The sequence below is a fragment of the Nyctibius grandis genome, chromosome 1 (assembly GCF_013368605.1).
Source record: "Nyctibius grandis isolate bNycGra1 chromosome 1, bNycGra1.pri, whole genome shotgun sequence".
Lineage (NCBI taxonomy): Eukaryota > Metazoa > Chordata > Aves > Nyctibiiformes > Nyctibiidae > Nyctibius > Nyctibius grandis.
The window spans coordinates 32,189,423-32,214,264 of NC_090658.1; the positions used below are offsets into that span (position 1 = coordinate 32,189,423).

The window sequence follows — 24,842 nt, forward strand, 5'->3', positions numbered from 1 at the left end:
TGGGCGGTGGAAATGGAGCACCTTGCCCGTGTCTGAGGGCAGCTGGTGCAGTGGCTGCCATCCTGGCCCCGCACTTGCATTTGCTGTGAGAAAAGACGGTGGCGAGCGTCCCTATTGCTGCAGGCCCCTTGCAAGAGCCCTGGGTGGCTCAGGGGACGCGAGATGGGGTATACGAGTCCTCCGTGCGGATCGATGCTCTGAATCGGGGGACAGGGCAGAGGTCACAGCATCCTGTCACCTCCCGGTGCGAGCCGGCTGCCAGCCAGGGTGCGGTGCGGTGCGGCACAAGCAGTGATCAGTCTGCTGCGTCCTGTTCAGAGCCTGCCCAGGTCGGGGACCCAGGGGACGCTGCCCGGGACGGGCCGCCGGCGGCACCGCAGCAGCCTGGCTCCAGCCCCTGACGCTCTCCGGCCCGGCTGAGCCGGCACCAGCGAACACGCCGGCGCGGCCCCTTTAAGCGGAGGCCCCGCCCCGTCCCGCCCCGGCCCGCCCCGGCCGGCCAATGGGCGCCGCGGGTGCCGCGCCGTTCGTTACAAGTTTCCCGTCGCGGGCCGGGTGCGGGGAGGTGCGGGCGCCCGGGGCGGCGGTGCCCGGCGGCAGCGGGGTGCGATGCCCGCCTGGGGCCGCCGGCGTCAGGGCTGGCGGGGGCAGGCGGGAGCGCTGCCGTGAGCGGAGCCCGCGGCCTCGGCGAGGCAGCTCTGCCGTCCCTCAATAAACACTCTGCGCCGAATGTCTCTTGTCCCTTGCAGCGTGCGGCCAGCTGGTACCTCCCTCCTTTCTGAAGCGTGACCGGGAGGGGGGTGGAAGGCAAAGGAAGTTTGGTATTTATTTTTTTCTGTAGACTTTGGAAAGGGTTCCCTCTCCCTCCCCCCGCGGAGGGCTGTAGGACAGAGTGCGGTGGCGGAGGAGAGAGGGGGCAGAGCTGGAAGCGGGCTGTCCGGAGCCTTGCTGCCCCCACCCCCGCTGCCGTGTACCTGGGGGTGCTGGGTGCAAGCTCTGCGGAGCTCCTCCAAGCGTAGCAGCAGCGGCTCGGCAGATGTAGATGTGTGCGTGTGTGTATGCTTAACCCTTGCTTGGCTCCTCGGATTTGTACCATGCTGAAGATCCTCACCAAAAAGCTCAGGAACCAGAGTTTGAACGAAATTCAACCTTTCCAGCTAAAGGTAAGAACAGGCTGTTTTGTCTCAGTAGTTTTTTGCAGCCTTCACGTAACTAATAACCGGGCCTTGAAAAGCTAGTAACTTGCAGTGTTTATTATGCTGGGCCAGTTTCCTCTCAGCCAGTGTGCTCAGTAGGAACTGGCCTAGGCTGTATTCCTGTTACTGAAGTCCTGTTCCTTTGCTGTCAGAGTTACACTGCACAATTCAACAGGTAATACAGAAAGGTGGATAAAGGCAGATGTATCTGTCTGTTCTGTAGAAGTATTTACTTTTAATGGGGTTCACATTTAGCTACATTAGCATTTGCCTGTCTAGTTACCTTTGTATGTGTGCAATGTGTAGTCTCCCAGCCCTCACCAGGCTAGAGCCCCCCTGTGCTAGGTACTGTACAAACATAATTTGCCTAAAATGCCTTTTAGCTCGTTATTTGCATTTCTCTCCCTGCTGGTCCTGAAGGCTGGAATCTGAGCTGAAGTTTGCAGTCGGGCTCACTGCATTGACTCATGGCTTTCTGAACTCTGCTTACATCCTTTCTTAGTGTTCAAATGAAAAACGAGGGTCACAGATTCAGGATGAGGAGTATCTAAGCTCTTCCTGACAAATGCAAGGAGGAATTTTTCAGCCATATGCAATGGGATAAAAATGGAGTTGTGATGGGTTACTTAGAGAAAATTACCAGATCGTGATTTGGTGAAAGTGTTGTGAACCATGGGGATACCCCCTGAAATCAGCAGAAGTTACTCTGGATCGGCATCAGTACTGTGGGAAGTGTAGCGCCTGGCCCCCAATCAAAGAAGGGATATGGGAAAAGTAGCAGCCCTCCTTGCCTGAGTTGGGGGCTGGGGATCCGTATACCAAGACTCCAGTGGAGTCTTTTGTATGTGTTACACAGAGGCGGATTGCCGTGTGGCTGCACTTCTGCGCAGGCACTGGACACGCTGATGGCAACTTTGTTAAGAAACAGTGCTGATGTTTCCTCAAAGTTTGCTGTGTCTGTGTACTTCTTCCTGCGGGGATTGCAGATTCTGTGGTTCTTGGGGGTGGCAGGATTAGATTTTATTTTTGGAAATAAAATAAGGGCAATGCTTTAGATTGTAGTGGATGGATTCAGTGCAGAATATCTCTGCAGAGGCAGTGAGGGATTTCTTTTGAACGCTGTGTTTCTGGGCCTGGTGGCTGTAACTGCCTCCTTTAGCTTTATTGTTTCTCTCTTGGAGCCTCAGGTTGTGAAACTGTGAGAATTGTTGCAAGGAGCTTTCAGGAGTATATACAACCTTCAGGATGCTTGGAGGCATGCAGGAAAACCTGCAGGAGTGGGTATCTGCAGCCATTTTGTTCACATTAGTGCCAAGGTTTTGTGCTGCAAACAGGTGGTCTGCATTTTTGCAGGCTCAATAGAGAAGAGAGACTTAAGCTTGCACTGTTTCTTGCAAGGCTAATGCATAGACCATGAGAGGTAGCATTGCAGACTGCCATGGGGAGTGGTACAATGACTGGTATACGTGTGTATGGGCAGAAAGCCAGACTTTCAAATTCTGGGTTTATATGTGTTTTGCAGGCCTTTGGGGACCATGTGCAGCTGCCTGGTCTTGGTTGAGCCTTGTACCAGCATGCTAATCGCTTAACAGTGTGCAGTGCTCTGTCTTAGGTGGTGGGCCAGATCTCCTTGCAGGTGTGGACATGGGATAGGTGTCACAGCGGTGAGCGGTGTGGGAGCTTCCCATGCTTGCACTGTGCATGGACCCTGTGACCAGGCCAAGTGTCCTGTACCATCTTCCTCTACTGCCCTCAAATGATGTGGGACTGCCAGGCACAGGCTGGACTTCTGCCTTCTCAACTTCCTCACACTGGTCTGTGCAGGTCTGTACGTATTCTGGTATGTGTGGTACGTGCATTATTTAAAAGGTCCAGTCTGCTGGCATTGAAACCTAGTGAAAAGTTAGTTAGGTGTGAGCATAAAATCAGGTCTGTAGTAGTGTAAGTGGAGAATGAGCAACTAATTGGGATAGAATAAGAACTGATTTGCATCCCCCACCCAAACCAAGAGCTTTCTGAGCTTTAAAAGCAGTGTGCTTAGCCGCTATCCTCCTTCATTACCCACTTGCTTTTGCACTTTATGACCTTTGTTGGAAGTTCCCAAATTCAAGGGAAAGCAAGCTGCTGTTGTGTTTCTAGTTTGCAGCAGTACTGCCATTAGGCAAAATCCTGGGAGACTGTCCTTGGGTAAATTGTCAACGCATTTGTGTAAGCTCGGGAGATTTGACCAACCTTGGATTGGCATCCAAGATTTGGGATCTTTTCAAGATGACATTTCTGCCCACTGTAAAGATCTCCTTCTGGTACCATGTGTCCTGAATTGGTTTAGTGTGGCTGTGATAGGTCTTCCTGGTCTTACCTCACTTGGAGAAGCTGAGAGGCTGCCATTGCCTCCTGTAAATGAAACCAGGAAATATGCAAGCTTTGGGTGTTGATGTAATGGACTTTTCTTTTTTTTCCCACTAAAGTTGGTCTTTAGGCAGTTGACAACTAAGGCTGCTCAGAGGGCTTTGGCTCAAGAGGTCTGCTGGTTTGTGCAGGTGTTGGTGAGGAAGTTGGTGTCCTGTTATTGCCCTTTCATCAAAAGTCACCATAATGGGAAGGGAGGGATTGACTGACTGACACTTCACCTGCTGTTGGGTTAGTGTACGCTGCCAGCAGTTTCTGGTAAGGGTGGCTGGGCTGTGAAGCGTGGTAGTTAGGGTTCGAATTTGAACCCTTAGCCTTGGAAGATTGGTCCTGTTGACCTTGCTGTCTCCCCACTGGATGCTTGTGCCCTTGTAGCAGGGGTGGCTTAGTGGCAGTGTGTCTGCTCCTGAGCTGTTGCTGTTCATAGTCCAGTCCATTGGCTTAGAGTCCTTCAGCTGCTGCAGCTAAATCCAAGAAAGGATTGTGAATTGGAGCCTTGTGCCTCAACCTGTTGTTCCACCTTTTGCTTCAGTGGTCTGGTGTTATTTGCAAGAGATTATGCCAGATTCAGAAACCTCCAGTTTTTTGGCTGGCTGTTAGAAATTGAGAGCCAAAAGCAGATCTGACAGGTTAGGGCTCACCTTTGATAACAGCTGGTAACTGGGTCTGTTCCAGAGCAGACTTTGTGGGACAGAAGAGTGAGAATAGGAGATTGTCCCGTACTGTAGTGAAATGCTCCAAATAAGGAAAGTGAGAGAAGCTCTGTAACTCAAGGCCTGAATTTTTTGTTGGTTGTCCAGTATTACAGTCTGGACAGTATATAAACTGTATTACAGTACAGTTTATTATTTTCTGTCATAGTTTTGGACTGGTAACCCTGAGAAGCCCTTCCTGAACTATAAGTCAAATTGTTCAAGGAACTTCTAAAATGCGTATCCTAGGGTTGCATGTGGGTTTATGTGGTGGAGTACTGATATTGAACCCTTAGGAATACTCTCCAACCGACTCGGGGAGCTCTCCACAAATGAAGTGTCTTGTTCATCCCCACACCTTGGGGTAGGGTTTCTCACAGAAATGCATTTCTTCCAAATCCCTCTTCAACTCTTGGGCCCTTGCATATTTGTGTAGTGGCTGAAGTGTAGGTTTCTATTTTCTAGGCTTTGCTTGCAAGCAAGTTCCTTGGGGCAGGGAACATCTGGTTAGAACAAGTCTATGCATTGCCAGTCAAACTAAGCCTTTAATTAGTGGCCCTAGGTGTCATCAGAATGAAACAGTTGGATTGTGGTGTGTTAAAAAATTAACTGGCTGAAACTTGTAGCTGAAGAAAACAGAGCACTTTAAGGGTGGCAGTTCCATTCCAAATTTGCTGTTGACATAAACAACTTTGGAGGTGATACAATTGATGTTCTAGTCCACAAAAGTTGTTAAATTACTTATGTACTTGGCATATTCCTTTTTGTCCTGGGCAGAGGTAATTAAGACATGTTTGTCATGTCCTTAATGTCGATCAACAAAATGAAGCCATATGTGAGTCTGTTCTGGTGACAGAGAACTGCATTTCTCTGCTGTGTAATTTTAGCCTTATGCTTGCTTACAAGGGAACTGAGGACTAGGCACTAACAAAGCCACTGTGTCAGCTCTCTTCACGTACCCTTGCAGCTTGTATGTGTGCATACACACTTCTGGGGACCAGCAAGTCATGTCAGTTATTTTCTGCTGGCATCTGCATCTCGAGTCAGCTGTGAGACTCCGGTCTGGCTGGCTGGCCCTGATGAGCGACTGGGAATCATCCTGATCCTTCCTATATAAAGGGTGCTCAGTTGCCTGTGCAAAGTGAACCTCAGGCTCACAGGCAGTCACTGTCCCAGTGGTAGCTGGTTATTCAACAGAGCCAGGAGTGTGTTGTTTAAATTTTTTCTCCTCAGACCAAAAAAAAGTGAAATAGCATCGTTATTATTGATGCACAGTGGGTGTGCTTTCAAAGATCTGTGTAAGGGCTCATGCTTTGTATGAATGAGGACAGATTAATTTCCTTCTTTCTTTGGGCTGACTGCTTGTCACGTGCTCAGCCAGCCACTGGTCTTCAGGCTGGCTGAAGACAGCTTGGCACAGTGAAAATTTAGCTTTGTCTGTCTTCTGTGGTCTGTGAAGATTTTCTCTCCTTCATGGATTTTTTCACCACTTCCCACCAAAGAGGTTCATTCCTCTAGTGGAGGACTCTGTCTTACATCAAAGCTTTGCTTTTCCTCCTATTAACACCTGGTAACATTAGATGCTTCTGGTTTGTCTTAATCTCACTCAGGAGGGGGACAAGTACTTTCATGAATGTAAGTATGTAAGTACAATTTTGGCTAGTGGAGTATCTATGAATATGCCTAAAGTTAGGCTTCTGATCATTTGGACTAAAATTACGTAAGTGCATTAGAAATGCTGTGAATAGATACATAGCCAAGGCAAAGAATAGAACAGGCAATCCCAGCCACTCAGAAACCTTAAGTTTTTGATACTTCTGCCTGAGGCACTGTAAAATAATAGGTTTGCAGTTCTTTCTACTTGGCTTCTAAGGTCTGAATCTTCAAGGGTTGTCATCTTTCCTGCGTAGACATCCAGCATCAATAATCTCCTGTAATGACTTAATTCCAGAGAGTGGGACTTCAGACAAATAGCAGATATTGCAAATACAGCATAATGGGAAGTTCATTGACATTGGGATAGTTCAGTGAGACATCCTCTCAGCTGGCCCTGTTCATGACTGATATGAAAATATGGGCTAGATTAAAAAAAAAAAATCACCCCCCAGTGTCACAAAGAAATCTCATTACTTTTCCTTGTATTTCCCAATTCTTGATTTTTATTTAAATGAAAAATTGAATTCTGAAAATGTAATACTATGTATTGAACTTTTGCATTTCAGTGAAAACAGATTAATCCATTTTCCTTTCCTGGACAGTGCAGTTCTACTTCATTTCCTGCTGTCATGCACCATCTTACAGCTCCTGAATTTATGTTGCACTGTTTGGAATGGTAAAAGTTTTCCTGAGCAGGAAAACAGCTTATATTTGAAGTGAAAATAGAAAGCAGACCCAGGTCATCATTTATTTTAATTATGTCTCTTGCAAAACAGTGGGTTCACCTTTTTTTTTAAAGTAAAGCAAAGCTTGCATCCACTTCGGACATCTCTGGAGTGGTGGGTGGGCAAGGCACTATTCTGCTGTAGCATGCCAGTTTGGCCAGCTTCTCTGGCTGTTTCTGGAGCATGCCTGGGGTCACAGAAATGTTAGTTTGATTCCTCAGTATGGGAACAAAGGGCTGTATTCCCTTTTCAGTGGGAAACACACTCCCACCTGCAGTGGAGGCAGAACCAACCCCTCCTACCCCCACACGTTTATCTGTAGCCCCTGCTCTCCTGTTCAGTGGGACTCAAGTTGCTGGGTGACCCAACTTTTCCTAGCAACCAGCATCACAGGTATGTGTGTGCTCAGGGCTGTCCTCTGCTGCAGTACCTGTTATATGTGGCCATGGGCAGAGCCTGTTTATCCTCTCGCCACCATTGACCAGCAGAGTCAGCCAGCTAAGCTGTGTTTGAATAGGCACCAGCACCACCCACAACTCCTCAGCATGAACACCCAGACAAGGATTTAGAGAAAAGCCAATTAGTTGTGACCTTTATCTGCACGGAAAGTGTTCCCTATGCAGTATGAACTCTGCTGTGACCCAGGCCTAAAAGTTGATGTAAAGGACGTATGGCCCAATGTGACCTATGCAGAGCTGTCTCTGTGCCAGTCAGGGCACAGGCCTGCCCAAGTTGTGGGGACATGGCACACAGGTGAAGCACAGTTCAAACAAGTCTGTTTTCTTCTGGTCCAGCTTGGTCACTCCTTGGGGGTGGACAGCTCAGGGTGCCTTGGGCATTTCTCCCTTCTCTTGCTATGTTGTTCTTGCTTTTCAGACCCAGTATAACCTCCTTCCTACTGTGGGCTGGTCTGTTTGGACACTGACTTGGCCTTCATGTGTACCTCAGTATATTCATCCAACTGAATTATTCAGTTGTAGGACAGACATTCTGAGGCTGGGGGCATCTCAGGAGCTGGCTGAGGCAGAGGGAATGGATCTTACGTGGTGAGTAGTCTCTCTTCCTCTTCTGTAATTACTGCAGCACACCTAGCACTCGGCCAGGTGAACTTCTGCTGTTCTGTCTTTGAGACAGCCCTAGCAGAATGGGAATGCTACAACAGAGGATGCTTGTGTGGGTACCTCATGTGATGTGCTCACATGGTTGTCTTTCTAGTCCAGCCTTGATAGCTTCATGGAGGGTGAAATACTGTGGACACTTATGGAAACTTCCCAGCGCACCTGGATGTAAGAAATTATCTTGCTTGGAAGATTTGCACCAAAGCTGCCACATAGCTGCATGTGCAATAATCAAATCCTGGGTCTTCCTAGATGTTCTGGGTTAGCATGGCAGGATGTCATCTGGGGGTGGCAGGGGCTAAAAGCCCAAAGAAGGATCTGTGAGTGACTATCAGCTTTGCAAGCAGCTCATGTAGACCAGTCTTTGTTTCCATCCCTCTCTTCCCCCAGTACTCTTAGCCAGCCAGCCCACCATCTAGGCTCACTGCAGAAATCAAGTCCTGCTGCAGAGCCTCTTCAGCTTGCCAAGGCTTGAGCTGTGGTGCTGGGAACGGAGATTGATACCTGTGCCCCACTGGCATGCACCTTCTGAGTGTTGTCAGCGAGGAGACGTGGTGAAACCTGTTGAGGTGTCCTTCAGGCTTGATAGACTGTGAAGCTGTGGATTCTGTTCCTCAAATGAGCTGCCATCGTGCAGGACTGGCATGACTCGATTGGTTGGTTGTACCCAGCAAATGCACCTGAGAAAAGCCCTTTATAGCTTTGCCTGGGATCACCTCCCAACCCTTGTTCCAGCATCAGCCCTATATGAGAAGACCTAAGAGTTCAGGGCTGGAAACACCTTCTGAGGAAAAGGAAACCAGTGCTGGTGCCTAAGTACCCTGAGGAGGTTTTTATTGGTCATGTCTCCCATTTCAGGGATGGGTTGACCTGAGGTTTGTTGCCTGACTACAAGGTAAATGGTCCTTATCTGAATTCAGATTTATGAAAGGACAGAAGATGCATGGATAAAGTACTCCCAAATACCTCAATATTCATTAATATCCACAATGAGTGTAGACAGACCTTGGTTTCTGACATTTCTGGGGAACAAACTATTAATTGGCCTTGGGTATGTGATTAATTGATTTGACTGGCCTACAAACCTGGTTTTAACCACTGATTTCAAGGAGATCACAGAATTCAAGTTGCTGATGGCATAAAGATCCTATCCCCTTGCACTCGTTTTGTTCAGAAATCTGTCTCATCTTACTCCTTCCTAATGTGGTTGCATTGTTTCCATGATGCAGGCTATTTTTTATTTCACTGATGTCCTTACTTCTTGGCATCAGAGGCCCAATCTGCCAAGCTCTACATGGGCATAAGATGAGAAGAAAATTTCCTTTGGTTGAACGGGGAATTTCCCATCTTGAGGAAGGGTGCCAGACAGGCAGCTAGATCCTCCAGTTTGCTGAGAGTGTCAGGATGTAAGCTGGGAAAATATAAAATAATCCTTCCATATCCTGTCACCCAGTTATTACACACAAAGCCAAGTGGTTGTTCCAGACAGTTGTCTGCAGCCAGACTGTTTCTGTGCATGGTTTTCTTTTTTATTTTTTTTCTTTATTCCTAGGAGTTGGTTATTCTGAAGAAATAAAAGTTCTTTGGCTAAAGGGTGATTCACAGGAGAGAACAGTGATATTTGATGTGGAGCATATGAAGTGAAATAATTTAGAGGCTTAAAAAAATCAGCAGCTTCCATGTATATATTTTTGTTCATAGAAAACCCTTTATTCTGGCTTGGACAGAACAAGCTATTCTTGGGGAAACCTCTCAGTGGTATTTTGCAGAGGGCTGCAGCACAATGCAACTTTTCCCCTGTCTTGCTCCTGAAATGGTATGTGGGGGTGCTGATTTAGTATGTGGCGCTTGGACACTGCCTCAGTAACTATCTGTGGTGAGTTAGATCTGCAAGAGCACTGTTCGGTTTTGTTCTGTGCATCCCCTTGTGTTGTGACGTTGCAAGTAAATGTCCTGTGTGGCCTGCTTCTATGAATGGGGCTTAAGAGCACCTGTTCTGTGTTAGACCTATAGTCTGTTTTGCCCTGTATCCTATCTTTTGCAGGTGCCAGAGGTGGGCACCTAGGGGAGACCATAAGAACAGCTCATGCTTTGCTCTTGGGGACTTCTTGAGACAGAAGTGCTGTTTGTGCATCAGTAGCCCAGTGGACTTCTTTTACCTAAATCTGTCCACTTCCCCGCACCAAATCTATGTAGGGTCTTTCCATCCAGAACATCCTGTAGCAAAATGTTTCAGACCTTAAGTACTTGTTGCTGAAGGATCACCTGTTATTTGTTTAGAACCTGCCTCTTACTGATTTAATGACGTGCCTTCTGGCTCATGTATTGGAGGAGAGAGTAAACATTCAAATTATGTCTTTGTGCCGCTCATCTCTAGCCCATCCCTCCATGTGTGAGCTGAAGAGACCACCCCTTTGGCCAGATTCTCCCAACTAGGAACCACTTGGAATAGCACAATGCCTACCAGGAAAGGAACTGGTGCAGTGAGAGCTGTTGCAAGTTTTTACATGATCCTAACTCTTACTTTAAAGATGCCTGACCAGATGGATCAAAGATCTGATCTTGAAGGATTATCCTGTATTACTGGCTTGCTCCATGATAAAACACAAGTTTGATGTAAATCCATAGCGGTAAAACAGCTCGTGTCCGCTTGGACTCAGAAGGGTTAATGTGGGATTTTTAGAGGAGAAGCCTGAAATGTCTCATGTGCTCCAAATGCATTTTCCAGCCTGACTGTAAGGCGTTGTTCCTTGTGTTTGCAAATCTGGCTAATGTAGTTCTTTGTGGCTGAGCAGAGGTGAGTGTTGAGTGAGGTCTCCCAACACAGGCAGCTTCCCCTCAGCTAATGAAGTACCTCAGGGCAATGGCAGTTGCCCTCTCTGGGTCTTTTGAGGAGGGAATGGAAAAACTGTTACCAGATGTGTTGTTTATGCCAGCTGCTGTCAGCTGTACTTCCCTGGTAGAGGGGACCCATGCAATGCTGGGGAGTTGCTGTAAACTGTCAGAGAAGTTAGCCTGTGCAAAGGGACCTCTTCTCATCACAGCAATGTAGTAACTGAGCTAGGCCATTTGGGATGGGGTGTGAGTCGGGAATGGTTGGCACAGATGTGAGAAGCCATCTCCCATCCTCCGCTCTCTCAGTCCATGCATTACAGATAAGATTAGCTATGCTGTAGGTGCCTCTCTAGTTCTAGGTGTCCCTTGTATTCTCTTCCCCTTATGCCTGAGAGGGTTGTCAGCCTGTTATAAATCGTGCTACTTTTAATCTGACTGTTTGGAGCTGAGGTTCAGCAGCAAATGGGCTGTAAATTACAGATGGAGCTAAGTCACTGTATCTTAAGGCAGGGTGGATGAGGCCTCATAATGAAGGTCTTTAATCCTTCAGGCTCCTTCTCGTCTTTCTGGACTGCTGTGCTTTGTGGTGTTAACACTGATGAATAATGCTGCTCCTGTGGGGTGAGAGCCAGGGGAATGGCAGGACTCCATGCTGTGAGCTGTCAGAGGAGTTGACTTCCCTTGCGAAGGGATCTGTTTGCAGCAGAACCCTTTTGTAGGTTGCTGCTTCTTTCTGATGGATGTTTCCTGACACTTTACCACTGTTTTCTTTGCTAATTCCCTTCTGAACTATGTATGTAAAATGCTGTTTCTATGTGTAGGGTGAGAAAGGTAACAGGTGGATGCTAGTTTTCCAAGAGAATACTTGAAACTTGGATATGAATTAACCATAAGTATCTTACTCTACTCATGGCTTTGCTGATGTGATAACAGAGCTGGAGAGAAACTTATTGTGTGGCTCTATCCACACACAGGTGATGGCTGGCTGAGGCCAGACGGTGCTGGGTATTTGTACTGAGCAGAAACTGAGTGGTGGGAGGAGAGAAGGAGACTTTCTGTGAAGTGGCATATCTGGAAGCTTCACTTCCAGGTAGAACTGGAGTTGGAGGAACATATGTTTTTTGTCACCATAGTAGGAGCTATAAACCTTAACCAGCCTCTTCAGCTAACAACATAGGGATAGCTTGAGAATTTTGTAAAAATTCTACCAGAGGGATGATACATATCAAATCCATTCTACCAGAAAGGATGATACATATCACAGCATGGGGCTGCAGCATTTCCCTGGCTCCTATGCTGCAGAAGCAGTCGTCTTTGGTAAAACATAGTGGTCTGGGAAGGCAAGGAGGAAACTGGAGGATTAAAGGCTCTACTTCAGTGGTAACACCTTTGTTATGAGACCCCATCCACCTGCTGAGTGAGGGCTGTAGTGACTTCATTCCATCTATAATTTCTGGCATTGTGACCTGTTAAATCATGGCCCCAAACACAACTGCAGCTATGTTTATACAAAGAGAATCTGGTTCTCATAGTGGCTCTGAGGATAAATAGAGAACTCCGTTCAGTTTAAGATTTGGAGTGTTTTGGGTGCTAAGGACCAGAGTCTGGGTGTCTTCTGCTTAGGAGGCTTTTTAAAGTATCTTATTTTAGTGGCTGGCATTCCCTCCGTGTCCTTTGTTGCCATGCAAGTTTGACTGATGGCTGGTGGGAGAAGCATGTGCATATATATGTGGGTATCTGTACCAGTGGTCTCTGCTGGGTAGAACTGCGCCTGTTCTAGTCTCTTTGCAAGTACTGCCTTTTGGAGGTTTATCCTGAGTGGAATTTAAAAGGATGATCTTGGTCTTGCTCTTTAACAGTACTCACCCAGAGCTTTTGAGAACAGACCCGTGGTGGATACGAGTCAATGGAAAAGGCTGTTGCTGTGGCTCACCTGGTACTTGTGTGTAAGACCTGATCCCTAGCTGTTGTAAAACAGCAGAGCTCAATTGTAGGTATCAGCTGCATTCAGTTCCCTGTGATCAGAGAACATCAGATGCCTGCTGTTTCTGGTGACTATGGAGTCCATGTGTTCATGCACCATACCTTTGTTACTGTATACCGTACTTTTCTGAAGCAATGGTGATGCATCAGGACCTGCTGGGTTTTTATTTTGCAAAAGTCCCTGGTGTGTTTATCTTTAGTCTTCCCCTACAAAATCATCTCAGCTTAGCCCTGGGAAGAGCAGGGGGAGATTTAGAAAAGGAGGTTTGATGCAGCCTCTGGCTGCTGCAAGAGGACTGATATGGGGCAGATGAGAGTGCAGAGTCCAGCTGTGCTCTGTGGGTTTGGCATGAACCATATTTTGACCAGTCTCTGTTACTCTTCCCAGTGCTAAAGCCAGCCTCACTGCACTTGCTTCTGCGTAGAGTCCTCTGATTCACTCCACTTGCAAATGAGGATCCCCAAGCCTAGGGCAGTGCATTGTCATCTTTGTACTTCTAGTCAGGTTTGGCCACAGTTGTAACTTCTTCTGTCCAGGAGCTGTAGAGGGTAGATAAACATAATCTTGCTGTGCAAACAGTGTGTTAAACACACACATTAATTTGTTCATGGAATTACAGAAGGATGAGGGAGAGGATTTAAAACAATAAGAGGACCACACATGCACCTCCCTGCACCCACCTACCACTCTTGTCCTCACTGTTCTGTGCAAGCCTAGTGTTTTCCTCTCAAGATCTAGGTATCCCAACTTAATCCCATGCTTCTGGAAATCAAGTTCAGTTATTGTTCCTCAGAACAGAAGCTCAGTTTCCATTTTCTCTGGTTAATGACTCCCACAACTTGCACCCTGAGAGTTGCCAGTCACCATGTTTGCCTGTGTCTGTGACAGGCAGATGGCATCAAAATGACATCTGTATTGTTAAAACGTTGTGGACTCGGCTACCTGGAGTGACACTCTGCCTCCCTCAAATCTGTGAAACCACCGATGTTTAACTAGACTCTAGATCCATGCAGAAGATGATGTGTCTGACTAAATGTGCAGCATTCCTACAAAAAATAGGAATTTTGCTGTCTTTGGCATGGGGCAGGCCTGGAAAACAAGGCCCTACAGGAGGGCTATGTCCCACTGGCCCATCACTGCTTTCACTGACTCAGCCAGACAGCTGCTCTGTCAAGCAGGACAATGTTCAAGGGTTATGAACTCTGGGTTTGAATTGTAGCCATTTGCAAGGAAATGGAGAAAGGGGTTTGGAGGCAGAGCTATTATGAAAATGAAAAAGGAAAATAATAATAACAATGGAAAAAAATACTTTAGAAAGCTTTTCCAAATGAGGACTGTTCTGGCTGGAAGTTTAGCTGTTGAAGGACCCCAGCTGTAAAACCCAGATCTGGTCTGGGCAGCCATACTTCACTTGTAGATGTTTGAAGACTGAACTGAACCTTTCCTCTAATCTATAACTGCTGCTTTTCTTGAGGAGAGAGCAAGCATTACAGCCTCTTTTACTAGCATAAATTGTCCCTGTAATGCTGAATATCTCTAAAATAAAATTTAAAGGAGAACTTGGGAGAGGAGTTAGATGTTAGGTTGAAGGTTTGTTTGACTCACTCCTTCCTTCCTTCCTCATGTTGTTCCATGGCTCAGAACTGCCTTTCAGTGTCTCATAATCTCTTTTGTTTTACCACTCTCTCTAATTCAGTGTTTCTTATAATTGAGAGGATGGCACCTCCCTCATTCAAGATCAGACTGTGTTCCATGGCAACTACAGCAATTGTTGACCTGGAAAAATAACAGTGGGGAAATTTAGTAAAATGTTTTTACTAAAGCCAAGCAGTTGGGAAGGAGAAGAGACGGCAGCAGAGCCCTGTGCTGTAAGGTGCCCATGGCTCTAGCAGCTGTTCTGTAGGCAGTGTGGCAGGGAGAAGATAAGTGAGCACAGGTTTCATTTCTTCAGTCTGGGGAAATGGAAATCAGTTCCCCATAGCAGAGATATCAGTAGTCATGGTGAGCTGCTCATCCCCTTCTGCTTTTGTGCCAGGAAACAGTGAGACAGACGACTCAGCAAAGTCTCTTTCCAGGGCACATGGAAGGGGCTTTACTGGAGTGCCAGGGCTCAAGTGAACGAGCCTGTGTCACAAACAGCCTTATATGCGGCAGCACAGGCAGCATTGGCTTCTGCCAGGGAAGCCACCTCCCTGGAGGTAAACTCCCTCCCTCCCAGAGGGCGATTGGGAACGATGCCCTCCAGCCTGTATTCATTCTTGATTCAGTCTGGGAACGAGGGTTTGCCTGTGGTCAGTTGTATCCTTGTCTTGTCTGCTTCTCACACACACACACCCTCCACTGCACCAAACCACCCTGTTGGTGTTTTAGTTTTTTAGGACAATACAGCCATTAAGTGAAGCTTGTTTGGAGAGATTTGTTCTGCCTTAGAAGTGAGATTCCCTTCTCTTTTGTAAGGTCCCAGATGATTCTTAATGTAATCACTTTTGATCATATGATAGCAGGTTAATTTCTCTTCTGTAAGCAAAACCAAGAGGAACTTCACTTTAAGAGGGTGGGGTTTTTTTATTGTCTGGTGTATTTCAGGGCTTTAGACTCTTAAGGGTGACTGAACCTGGGCAGTTCTGGCTGCAGCTAGCTATCATTACTCAGTTGACAAGCAGTACTGTGATGAGAGAGGCAAAGATTTTTCTCTGTCTGTAGGTTTTTCTTCTATCTGCTAGTTTGTCTTTCATGTTCAGTCTCCCTCAAAGTTATAAGCTTTACACTCAATTCTCCTTAAATACCATCTGGTTAATCTTCATAAACCCATCTTTCCTTACTGGAGATTGATGCAAAATCAAATGCATGGGGAAGTTTGTCCATGTTTCCATCTGGCATGGTAGGAGTCATTAGGCTGACAAAATGCATGTCTGGTGCTGGAGCTGAAGGACCTGGGGTAAGACTGAGATCCTCATCAACAGGAGGCTGCTGTCTTTGAACTTCAGATCTGATCCATTTCCTGAAGAAAGACTGGAGGGTGGATGAGTACCCATCCTTTGTTTTCTGGCTTGTTTTGCACCCTGGTTTGTAAACATTCACACATCTATGTGAATTAGAGATTTTCTTCTCTTTAATTTTGCACATTAAGGTACAGAGCGTACTGGGCACAGTCCTGGGCAGCCTGTTCTAGCTGACTCAGCTTGAGCAAGGGCTTGGGCTAGATGATACCAAAAGGTCTCTTCCAATCTAAACAGTTCTGTGATTTGTATGCTGTGAATGAAGCCATGATCTAGTGGGATTTTTGACATGGAGATCAAGTTTTCTGTTATTGCAGTGCCACAATTCTGAGTTTGTGAGGCAAACAAGGCTGTGCTGCCTCAGACAAAAGTAAATCTGTGGCTAATATAAGACAGGGACTGTGCAAGGAGGCTGGAGGCCTGAACACAATACTGCTGTGTTTAGTGGAATGCTTTTGAAGAGAGGACAGTGTTATTGTTAAAGCTAGGGAAGAGTCAAGGGAGACAGCATTTATCTCCAACTAATCAGAGCATTAGTCTTTGCTTCTCTGTATCTTTATAGTTTCTGGAAATTCTTGTTATCCCTACAGACAGACAGTCCTTTTTTTTGATCTTCCATTAATCTTTGCCTGAGTGGTATATTATGGCAAGGAGTTTCATGTGTAAAATTTGAGCTCTGTAAGAGTAATCGCTAGTCTGCTGTGAATGATGGTTCTATGTTAGGGAACATGGCAGCTAGGGTCTCATACATAGAAGCTTGGGAGACTTCAGTTCCCACAACCAGAATACAATTTGTGGAAGGATGTACTAATAAAACAAGAAAGTAAAATTACTAAAACAGAAGACCTTGCTAAATGACAAATGGGGGGAAAATGATTGAAAAATGTAAAGACCAAGCAGGAGTGTATTTGCATGTATGTAACCCATACGAAATCAGAGATGACAGGACTTCTGAAAGACAGTGCAGGTCATGGGACATCAGAGGCAGTGTGACTTCTGAGTCTTATCTGTTTACTTCATTTATGCATAAAATGCACAGTTGCTGGATTTTAAGGCTTTTTTTTTTGTGGTTAGCCTGTGATGTAATGGTGAAAATATTCTAATTTCCGAGGGTATTTTCTAGAACAAGGGCATAATAAACTAGTGGGAGTAATGGGAGAAACCAAGTCTGAGTGTTGGGAGAAATGTGCTACTGGTATGCTCTTCCAAAAGAAAAGGTGGGTGTCAGGAAGAGTGGCTCAATATGTGTCTGTAATTGCCTTGATTCTGAAAAGCACTTGATATGTTGCTCATAAAAATTCTAGTTGATTCTAGAAGAAAGGGGGCTTACTTTTCCATGACTAGAACCTGGAGGATTATTAGCAATACTGGGAGCCCCTCTTTTCCATGAAGCCTTTCGTATTGTCCTAGCACTTTAATTTCTTTGGGAAATACTATGGGACCAAATCCACAGACTCAGGATCTTCTTGTTTGAAAGACGTTTTTCTTCTCTCACAGGTGCTCTGAGCAAAGCCTCTAGAGGAGTATTTGAGGCAACTCACAGGGGATTAGTCTTGAGCTGCCTGTGGGACTGGGGAGGACTTAACAGAGGAGAGTTACCCATATGAGACTACGGGCTGGCAAAATTGCAGATGTACAGGGAGGAGTGAATATTTTGGAAGCCCAGGACTGGTAAACACAAAGGCCTTCAAAATGTCAATCATTGACTCAAATCCAACTCCTATCTTAAGCATCTCAAGCCAGTGACGCTGTGCAGTAGCTCTTTGACCTGCATGTGCTAGATGTCATTGCCTCTTTTTTGGAAGCAGCACCACGCCATGTATTGATATTTGCATAGTACAAGAACTGTAGCTTATAGGTTTCCCACACAGAGCCATTAAACCTCACTGAAAACCCTGCTACATCCAAATGAAAGGTTTTTATGTGGGGAATGAGCCACAGACTAAGGTCAGTACCTCTCAAGTTAGAATTGGAGCCTTAGCTTTTGTAACGAAGACAGGACCACTGTCTGTCTGTACAGCAGCTAGCACAATGGCACCTCAGTGTCAGCTGTCCCCTCTATGAACTACCATGGCACAAACAAGGTATTATACCTGTTCTGGGGACAACTAGAAGTCTGTTAATTTGGCAGTGTTCCTCAGTGCCAGCTGCCTTTATTAAATGATGCATGTGTGTGAATATGTACAAGAAAATTGTAGTTGTGGTGGGAAAAACAACCCCCTGCATTTACTTCAAGAATATCAGCAATGGGCATAAATCTGTGCTACTTTCCCCATTCATCATTTGGCAGTTGGGAAAGTAGTTTAAAGACTAGCAAGGAAGGAAAATATTTTCTGATTTCTTAAAAGGCAATATAAATATAGAAGGGCAAAAGGTAGCTTTAAGAAAGGAGGAGAAAAAAGGTGGCAACAGGCTTTTGGGGGAACAAACCATTAAACACAATCCTGGACGACGGTCACAAAATAGGTGTGTTAACTTAATAGCTGTCAATTTCAGTATCGGTCAGAATTTTTCCACTATTCCTGTTTCTCTGCATCAGCTGTATGTGCCTTTCATAGGCACAGAGTTAAATGTAGTTGCTCTTCTGGGTCTCTGGAAGGCTGAAACACTCCAAGGATGTTTCCCTAGGAATGGTGGTGGAGGTGAAATGGGTCCATATCAGCCTAATGGTTGCATGCTGCCTCATCTTCTATAACAGTCAAGCACAGCACATCAGACACTTTTAAAATGGAAACACAGCATGTAACCTTTTGAAACCTATTGCTGTTGGATTCTCTTGTGGGCCAGTAGCTTATGAGACTCTGCTAAGAATGATGGGAATGTTTGTTGCTATTCTGAGTAAAAAGGTGTAAGGAATAATAAAGCTCATCTTGCAGTGATCATGTTATTCCAGAACTGTCTCTTATAAAAGTTTCTTTTGAAGTATTGCATTTTCCTTTGACTCATTTGGTTTTGGCCATTGCCAGAGATGCATACTAAGCTGCATAGCTCAGAGACTTGATCTAATAACTTCCAGGTATGCTCTATGCAAAAGAACAAAAGTCACTTTAGGAACAAGGTAGGTAGGGTTTCCTCTGCGTAGGTTCCACTGCTGCTGAGTCTCCTATCTGACCTATAAAAGCTTGGTTTCAGATCTCTCAGCCCTTCTTGAGAGGCAACTACCAAGTTTGTTCAGTGTTTGAACATGTTTTGAGTAAGCGAGTATTTGGGTATACAGCAAGTGGTTTGGTGAAGTCCGTTGGCTGACCAGAGAAAATGTTCCTGAAAATTCCTGATGGACAAAATATGTGAATTGTCATTACTCTTGGAGCTTTTAAGGGTGTTCAATGGTACTGTAGGATTCTGTGCTGGTGGGGACAGCATAATGTTATTGTTTGCCTTTGTTTCTTTTATTTCTATTACATTCTTCAGAATTGTTCTGTAGGAAAGCAAGATGAGTCTGTTCTTTGGTGGCTTATGTGTGTGTGCCGTCAAGGGGGAAGTGTGGATACATACATAGGACAGCTAAAGTTAACATGCCACTTCCATTTGTGGGTGCCTTGCAAGATGATAGTGCTGTTGACAGGATGTGTCTTTATTTCAGCAGTGGGTTTTGGAGATGCAGTTGTCCACATGATGTGGATGTGGTAGGCCATGATGGTTATAAGCTGGGTGTCTGGGGAGCTAAGGGCAGGGTATGTTCGTTGTACTTGGGAGAGTTGGCAGTGCAGTAAGGTGGAAGTAGTGGTAGGCTGTGTGTTTCGTGTTGCTGCAAGTAAGAGGTTATGATGGGAGTTTGAGGCTGGGAGATGAAGATGTGTATACAGGGAGGTGCTACGGCCGGGTGTGTGTGGTTAGGTGGAGTGGATGCCTGCAGGATATGAGGGGGAGGGTGGGGGAAGTGGTTTGGGCAGCAGCAGGGCAATGTTCAGTGCTTATGATGAAGCCTTTTCTTTCTCCTTACCCCCTAGATCTCCTACCCCCCAAGTGATGAGGACAGCGACGACTCTGAGGGAGAGAACCAGGAACTTGCTCAGATCGACAGAGGTAAAGGGATGAGATAGGAGGGTCCTGGGTTGCTACAGCTGAAGTCCATTTTGCTTTTCACTTGTGCTCTTGGAATTGCCTCCTGCTCTGTCCCCAATGTACCACAACCAGATGCATTAAATCAGTTACCTTGAAGTCTTTGGGACCTCACAGGGAGAAGCTGGTGTTATCAGATGTTGCAGTTGCACTTTTCTTACCAGAGATATACATTGTTAACCACATGTTAGGGCTGCAGTGCTGCAGATGTGGGGCAGCGAAGGTCTACAATTGGGCTTGCAGCAGAGCTGGGATTAAAAATTTATCTTCTATTCCATGCTTGTACACCTGTGTGATCTTTGTTCTAGGTTTCCTCTTCCTTGCCATTTCAAGTTTTGACCTTCACTTTCCTCATTCCCCTGGACTCACTGTCTGATTAGCTCACTCCCTTCCTCCTGTAGTGTTGGTATTGGGCAGCCCTATTCTTGAATCTAGCTGAAGGTCTTTCATAGAGGAGAGACACGTGCTCTGCTATTGTTTTTGGACCTGGTATGAAGCAGCTTAGAGCTGCAGGTGAAATCTGTAGTAAATGCATCTGTTGAGCTGTGCTAAGTCTCTGCTATTTGTGCATGCCCTGTGTTTTGTTGTTGTTTAGCTAAATTCAAGTGGATTCTTATGCAAAGGCAGAAGTAGTTAAATTCTTGACCCACAGGACATGTCCTGTTGAAATTCAAATCCCTGCTCCACATGCTTAACATAGAAAGAGCTCAGCAGAAGAGGTAAAATGTGCCCAGCTTATGGCTGAAGGCAGGCTCTCTTCTATGACAAGCCTTGTAATAGAAAGAGGGCTTCTACCTCCAGAAACCAGATCTCTGTTATTTGAGCCACAGATGTTCTGCTTAGAATAATGTAACTTACTTGCCACCTCTGCCCTGAGAACTGGTCACTAGAACCTAATGTTTTTAGTTAGAGGCAAGTGCCTAATGACACATTTGTAAGATCATGTCTTCTCCACATTCAGGGGATGAGGTGGGTGGCAGGTCCATGTTCTTGCCCTGCAACTAGACTTCCAGGTGACAGTTTGCAAGGGGGTGTCTAGCAGTCTGGTCTAACCAAAGATCTGGAAACTTCCAAAGGGAAGCATTCAGACGGGGGGTGTTTCTTCTGGGGAAGAAAAGGTGGTAAAACAGTTTACTTGGGAGGAGATTAAAAAAAAAGAGGTCAGGAGAAGGCAGGCCCAGTTTATTAGGGCGTAGGACGATCTGCTGTGCCACTCCTCTATCTCCTCCTTCCACCAGAGAGAAGACGCAATTGTACCTTGACCCCTCTGGCCACCAACCAGCTCCAGAATCAGGAGAACCAATGCTGCAAGGTTCGGGCCCTCTTCCATGCCAGCCTTGACCGCCACAGCTCAGAAGAGGAGCTGGAGCGCATCAACCGAGAGTTTGCCGCTGAGAAGCGGAAGTGGTCCCAGGTCAGCAGGCTTGCCTGCTGCAGCGACAGCAACAACACCTCCTCCAGCGACGAAGAAGTGAAGAACTTGTGCACAATGTCCTTCCGGCCTGTGGCAGAGCAGGCCGATGGCGTGCACGCCAGCCCAAGCCCCGTGCTGTTCAGTGCCTCCCCTCCCAAGAGACTCCAACCCCTGGTGCGGAGCCCAGTCTCCAGACCTTTAATCTTCACAAGCGTCGGGGCGGGCCTTGAGCAAGTCATGCCTTGTAAGAGACATCGACAAGGGTACGGGGATAAGGTCAGCAGGCCCAGCCTTGACCTGGAAAAAATGCAGCAGGTAAGGCAGAACCTCATATGAGGAAAGCAGCATCACTTGAGAGAAGGTGTTGTAAGCAAAGACTGAAAAGGGTTATTGAGGCAGGGTTCAGTAAACTCACAAGGCTGCTTCTTGTGATCATGTCTTCAGGGGCATAATTGGTACTTCTGCTGTCTGTCTAGGATAAACTAGACGTAAGTGTAGATACCTCTCTTGAGAGGTAAAGCCACTGCTGCTTGAGTGGCTCTTGCTGCAGTTGGGCTGTACTTGTAGTACAGCTACAAGGCTGTAGCTCTTGCTACCCCTGTTAGGAAGGTGGCACCCATACTGTCTGGTGCATTGCATGGCACAGGAACAAAATCACTGGAGTTCACTTTTGTCAAGTTACCCCTGCTGCTGTGATCTGACCCATACCATGTACTCCAAAATAAATTAATTGTTTAGGGATGTATAAAGAAATGCCTTTGTGATAAAAGTGGTTGTAGACTTGATGACAATAGGTATTTCCACACTTGTTAACCTCCTTGGGGCCCAGGTCTCTTTATGCCTAGTAGGAGTTTTACAGCAATGTAAAACATTGCTTTTTACCTTCTTAACCCTTTACAAATACAAACTGTTTACAGTTTGCTCTAGATGCAGTTACTCTTGATTTTGCAGGACTTTTGTAGTGGCCTGGGATTGAGGTGTGTAAATGCTAGGAGTTTGCCTCATCTCTGCAGAGTCTGGGAAATGGGGCGTGCCTAGTACTGGGGGGTGGGCTGCCCTGCGCAGCGCCCATCTGGTGCCTCTCTTTCAGAAGGTGTTGCTGTAGAGTTAGTGTTTCAGCTTGCTCTTCCTTATTTGTTTTTCTTCTTGCACTGGTGTAGTGTCAGTTTGAAAGAGTATCTGCAGATGTCTGCTGAGCCTGGTAAATTGCAGTAAGTTAAAGACAGGTATTTTCAGTTCTGAATTTCCTCTCATTAGGGAAGAATTTCACTGCCTCTGGTTGGATGTACTAGTTTTAACCTCACTAACACCACCTCCTTTGAGCCTAAAAGATGGACTCACTAAAAGAAAGGATTATGTATTTATTTTCCAAGAACTATAAAAGTGAGACCCCTCCATTTCCCCATTACATTGCTGCTTGTTCTCAGTCCTGCTGGCAGCATACATTCCATGAATACATAATAGAGACTTGTGGTTTCAGTGCAGTTTTCCTCACCCCCTCTTTGCCCTTCTAGCCAAGTTTCTGCTCAGAGCATTCAAAAGGCCCAGTCTTGCATTTCACATCACCCAGATCTTATACTGATACTGACAGACTTTAATTAGTCTTACATCCTAATGAGAGCAGAAGAAAGCTGGTAAGCCTGTGCCCAGCTTTCTTTTTTTCAGAGTGCATGTAAGTAGATGGAGAAATGGTTGGCCCAGGTGCTTTCTCTGATTTGGATCCCAGGCATAGCACCTACCTGCTCTGCCTTAAGTTCCTTTCAGCAGTGTGTTTGGGAGTGTGTTGGTGAAGGTTAGGGGCTAATTTAAATAAACTTTCCAAACTTGTGTTTTTTTTCTGGGACACCTTGTGAGAACGATTTGCTTCCTAGTCCATCTGCTCTCTACACTTCTGGATTAATTGTGGCAAAGATTTTTGCAAAAGAAGTTGAAATCTGGAGTGGAGGCGGGGAGGGAGTGTTTGTTAAATAACATTTTTACTGTAGATGTCATTAACGCTTCTAGGTTGTGGAATCCCTCTTATAAAGAAAGTATATTCAGCTAGTGGTTTTAATTTAAAAGTGTACTTTTTTGGGCGGGGGGAAACTGCAAAGTGAGATGCAGCCTGAATATCGTAACAGTAGTTGGTCACTGGTATTATTTTTATAGCTTTAATTGGTTAATTTTCAAGCAGTAACATCTTGAAGCTTTATGATGACTTCTTGCTTGTACCTGTACCTCTTTCTGCTACAAAAATCATGATAGAAATAACAATAATGGTGTAGATTCAGTCTTCTACTGACGTTTGGATTCCCATCAACTTAGCTAAAATCAGTGATCTCATTTCTTAGGACAGTGATCTGAAATATGGGTTTTGTTTTGAGTTCTGCCACAAAATCCTTGTATGAAGCTGGGAAAGCCTTCCTCAGTACTTCCATTCCCCACCTGTCAAATGGGACCAGGGTGTGTGTTTCTTGTTCTGTTTTCATTCTCCAGCAAAAATGTCTCTTAACTGCCTGGGCAGGACTTGGCATCATGTGTTTTTTAGTCAGTACACAATGCAAATGAGGAATGATAATATTAAACTGGCCACTCTAAGGCTTCATCTGAGCTCTGAACATCAAGCTGTTCTTGCTTTGTGATTCTTATCCTTACTATTATGTGCTTGCCCATGAGAATACAGCTGAAAAAAATAGAATCATAGAATCGTTTAGGTTGGAAAAGACATTTAAGATCATAAAGTCTAACCGTTAACCTAGCACTGCCAAGTCCACCACTAAACCATGTCCCTAAGCACCGCATCTACACATCTTTTAAATACCTCCAGGGATGGTGACTCAACCACTTCCCTGGGAAGCCTGTTCCAGTGCTTGGCAACCCTTTTGGTGAAGAAATTTTTCCTGATATCCAATCTAAACTTCCCCTGGATCTTGATCAGATGGAAACTTTTTTGAGCAGCAGATGTGGTTTTCACACTTGTCCCTGAGCCTTAGTTCCCATTCCTGTATCTCTGTGGAGCTGACAGATGACAGAGTATCAATCAAGATTAATTTGTGTCAGAAGCAAATGTGTTCTCAGACAAGACGACACTTTTGGGTGCATGATGTGGTATGGGTTACTCAAGGGTGGATGAAGAGATGCTGACTGCTTTGCCTGTGCATCAAATCCTGTTTATGTTGGATGGTGATGGAAAATTGGTCCAGAGAGTTGTGGTGTGGAGCGGCTCTGTGTTGGGATGCTTAAGCTATTCTTAGGGTTGAACAGATAAGGCAGCTTTTGCAGGAAGGCTATGGATCAGTGGTATGTGGTGTCCAAATGTCTTCCTGTGTTCTATGGACTTGGTGCCTTTTGGTAAGGAAGGGGAGCAAATTTGGGAGACACAAGTGGGTTGGGGGCAATCTGAGTGCTTTTAAGGGGTTAGGGAATTGCTGTGCTTCTACCTTCATGGCCTGTGGAGAAATGGAAGTTTCCATCATCTGGGTGTTTCTGTTCAGCCTCCCTCAGCAGGAACGGCTGCACAGGAGCAGGTTTAAAAAGTCCTGTTCTGTTTAGGTGCCAGGCCATGCCTTTCCAGCTTCACAGGGCAGTGTAATTCTGCCCTTTTGTGCCTCAGAGATGAGTTTGGACAGTTGGCAGGTGTATTTCCCACCCTGGCTGGCTGGTCAGCTGGCCACCCAGCCTCTTCCTTATTGAGGCTGTGTGAGGGCAATTCAATGCACGCTTTTCTTCACTCCTCCAAAGGACTAGAAAATTAGCTCAGAAGGCTTCTTCCT

At 45.8% G+C, this 24,842-nt stretch overlaps 1 protein-coding gene across 3 annotated transcripts in view; it reads left to right on the forward strand.

The window, feature by feature from the left end:
* The first annotated feature begins 632 nt into the window (after positions 1–632).
* The window catches only part of LOC137666799 (uncharacterized), a 61,667-nt gene continuing 37,457 nt past the window's right edge, over positions 633–24,842 (forward strand). For all 3 annotated transcript variants that reach the window (XM_068407044.1, XM_068407052.1, XM_068407060.1), the window contains exons 1-3: positions 633–1,163; positions 19,565–19,640; positions 20,915–21,405. In XM_068407044.1, the coding sequence (XP_068263145.1) occupies positions 1,059–1,163; positions 19,565–19,640; positions 20,915–21,405 (672 nt within the window). In that variant the 5' untranslated portion in view covers positions 633–1,058. The remainder of the gene's footprint in view (positions 1,164–19,564; positions 19,641–20,914; positions 21,406–24,842) is intronic.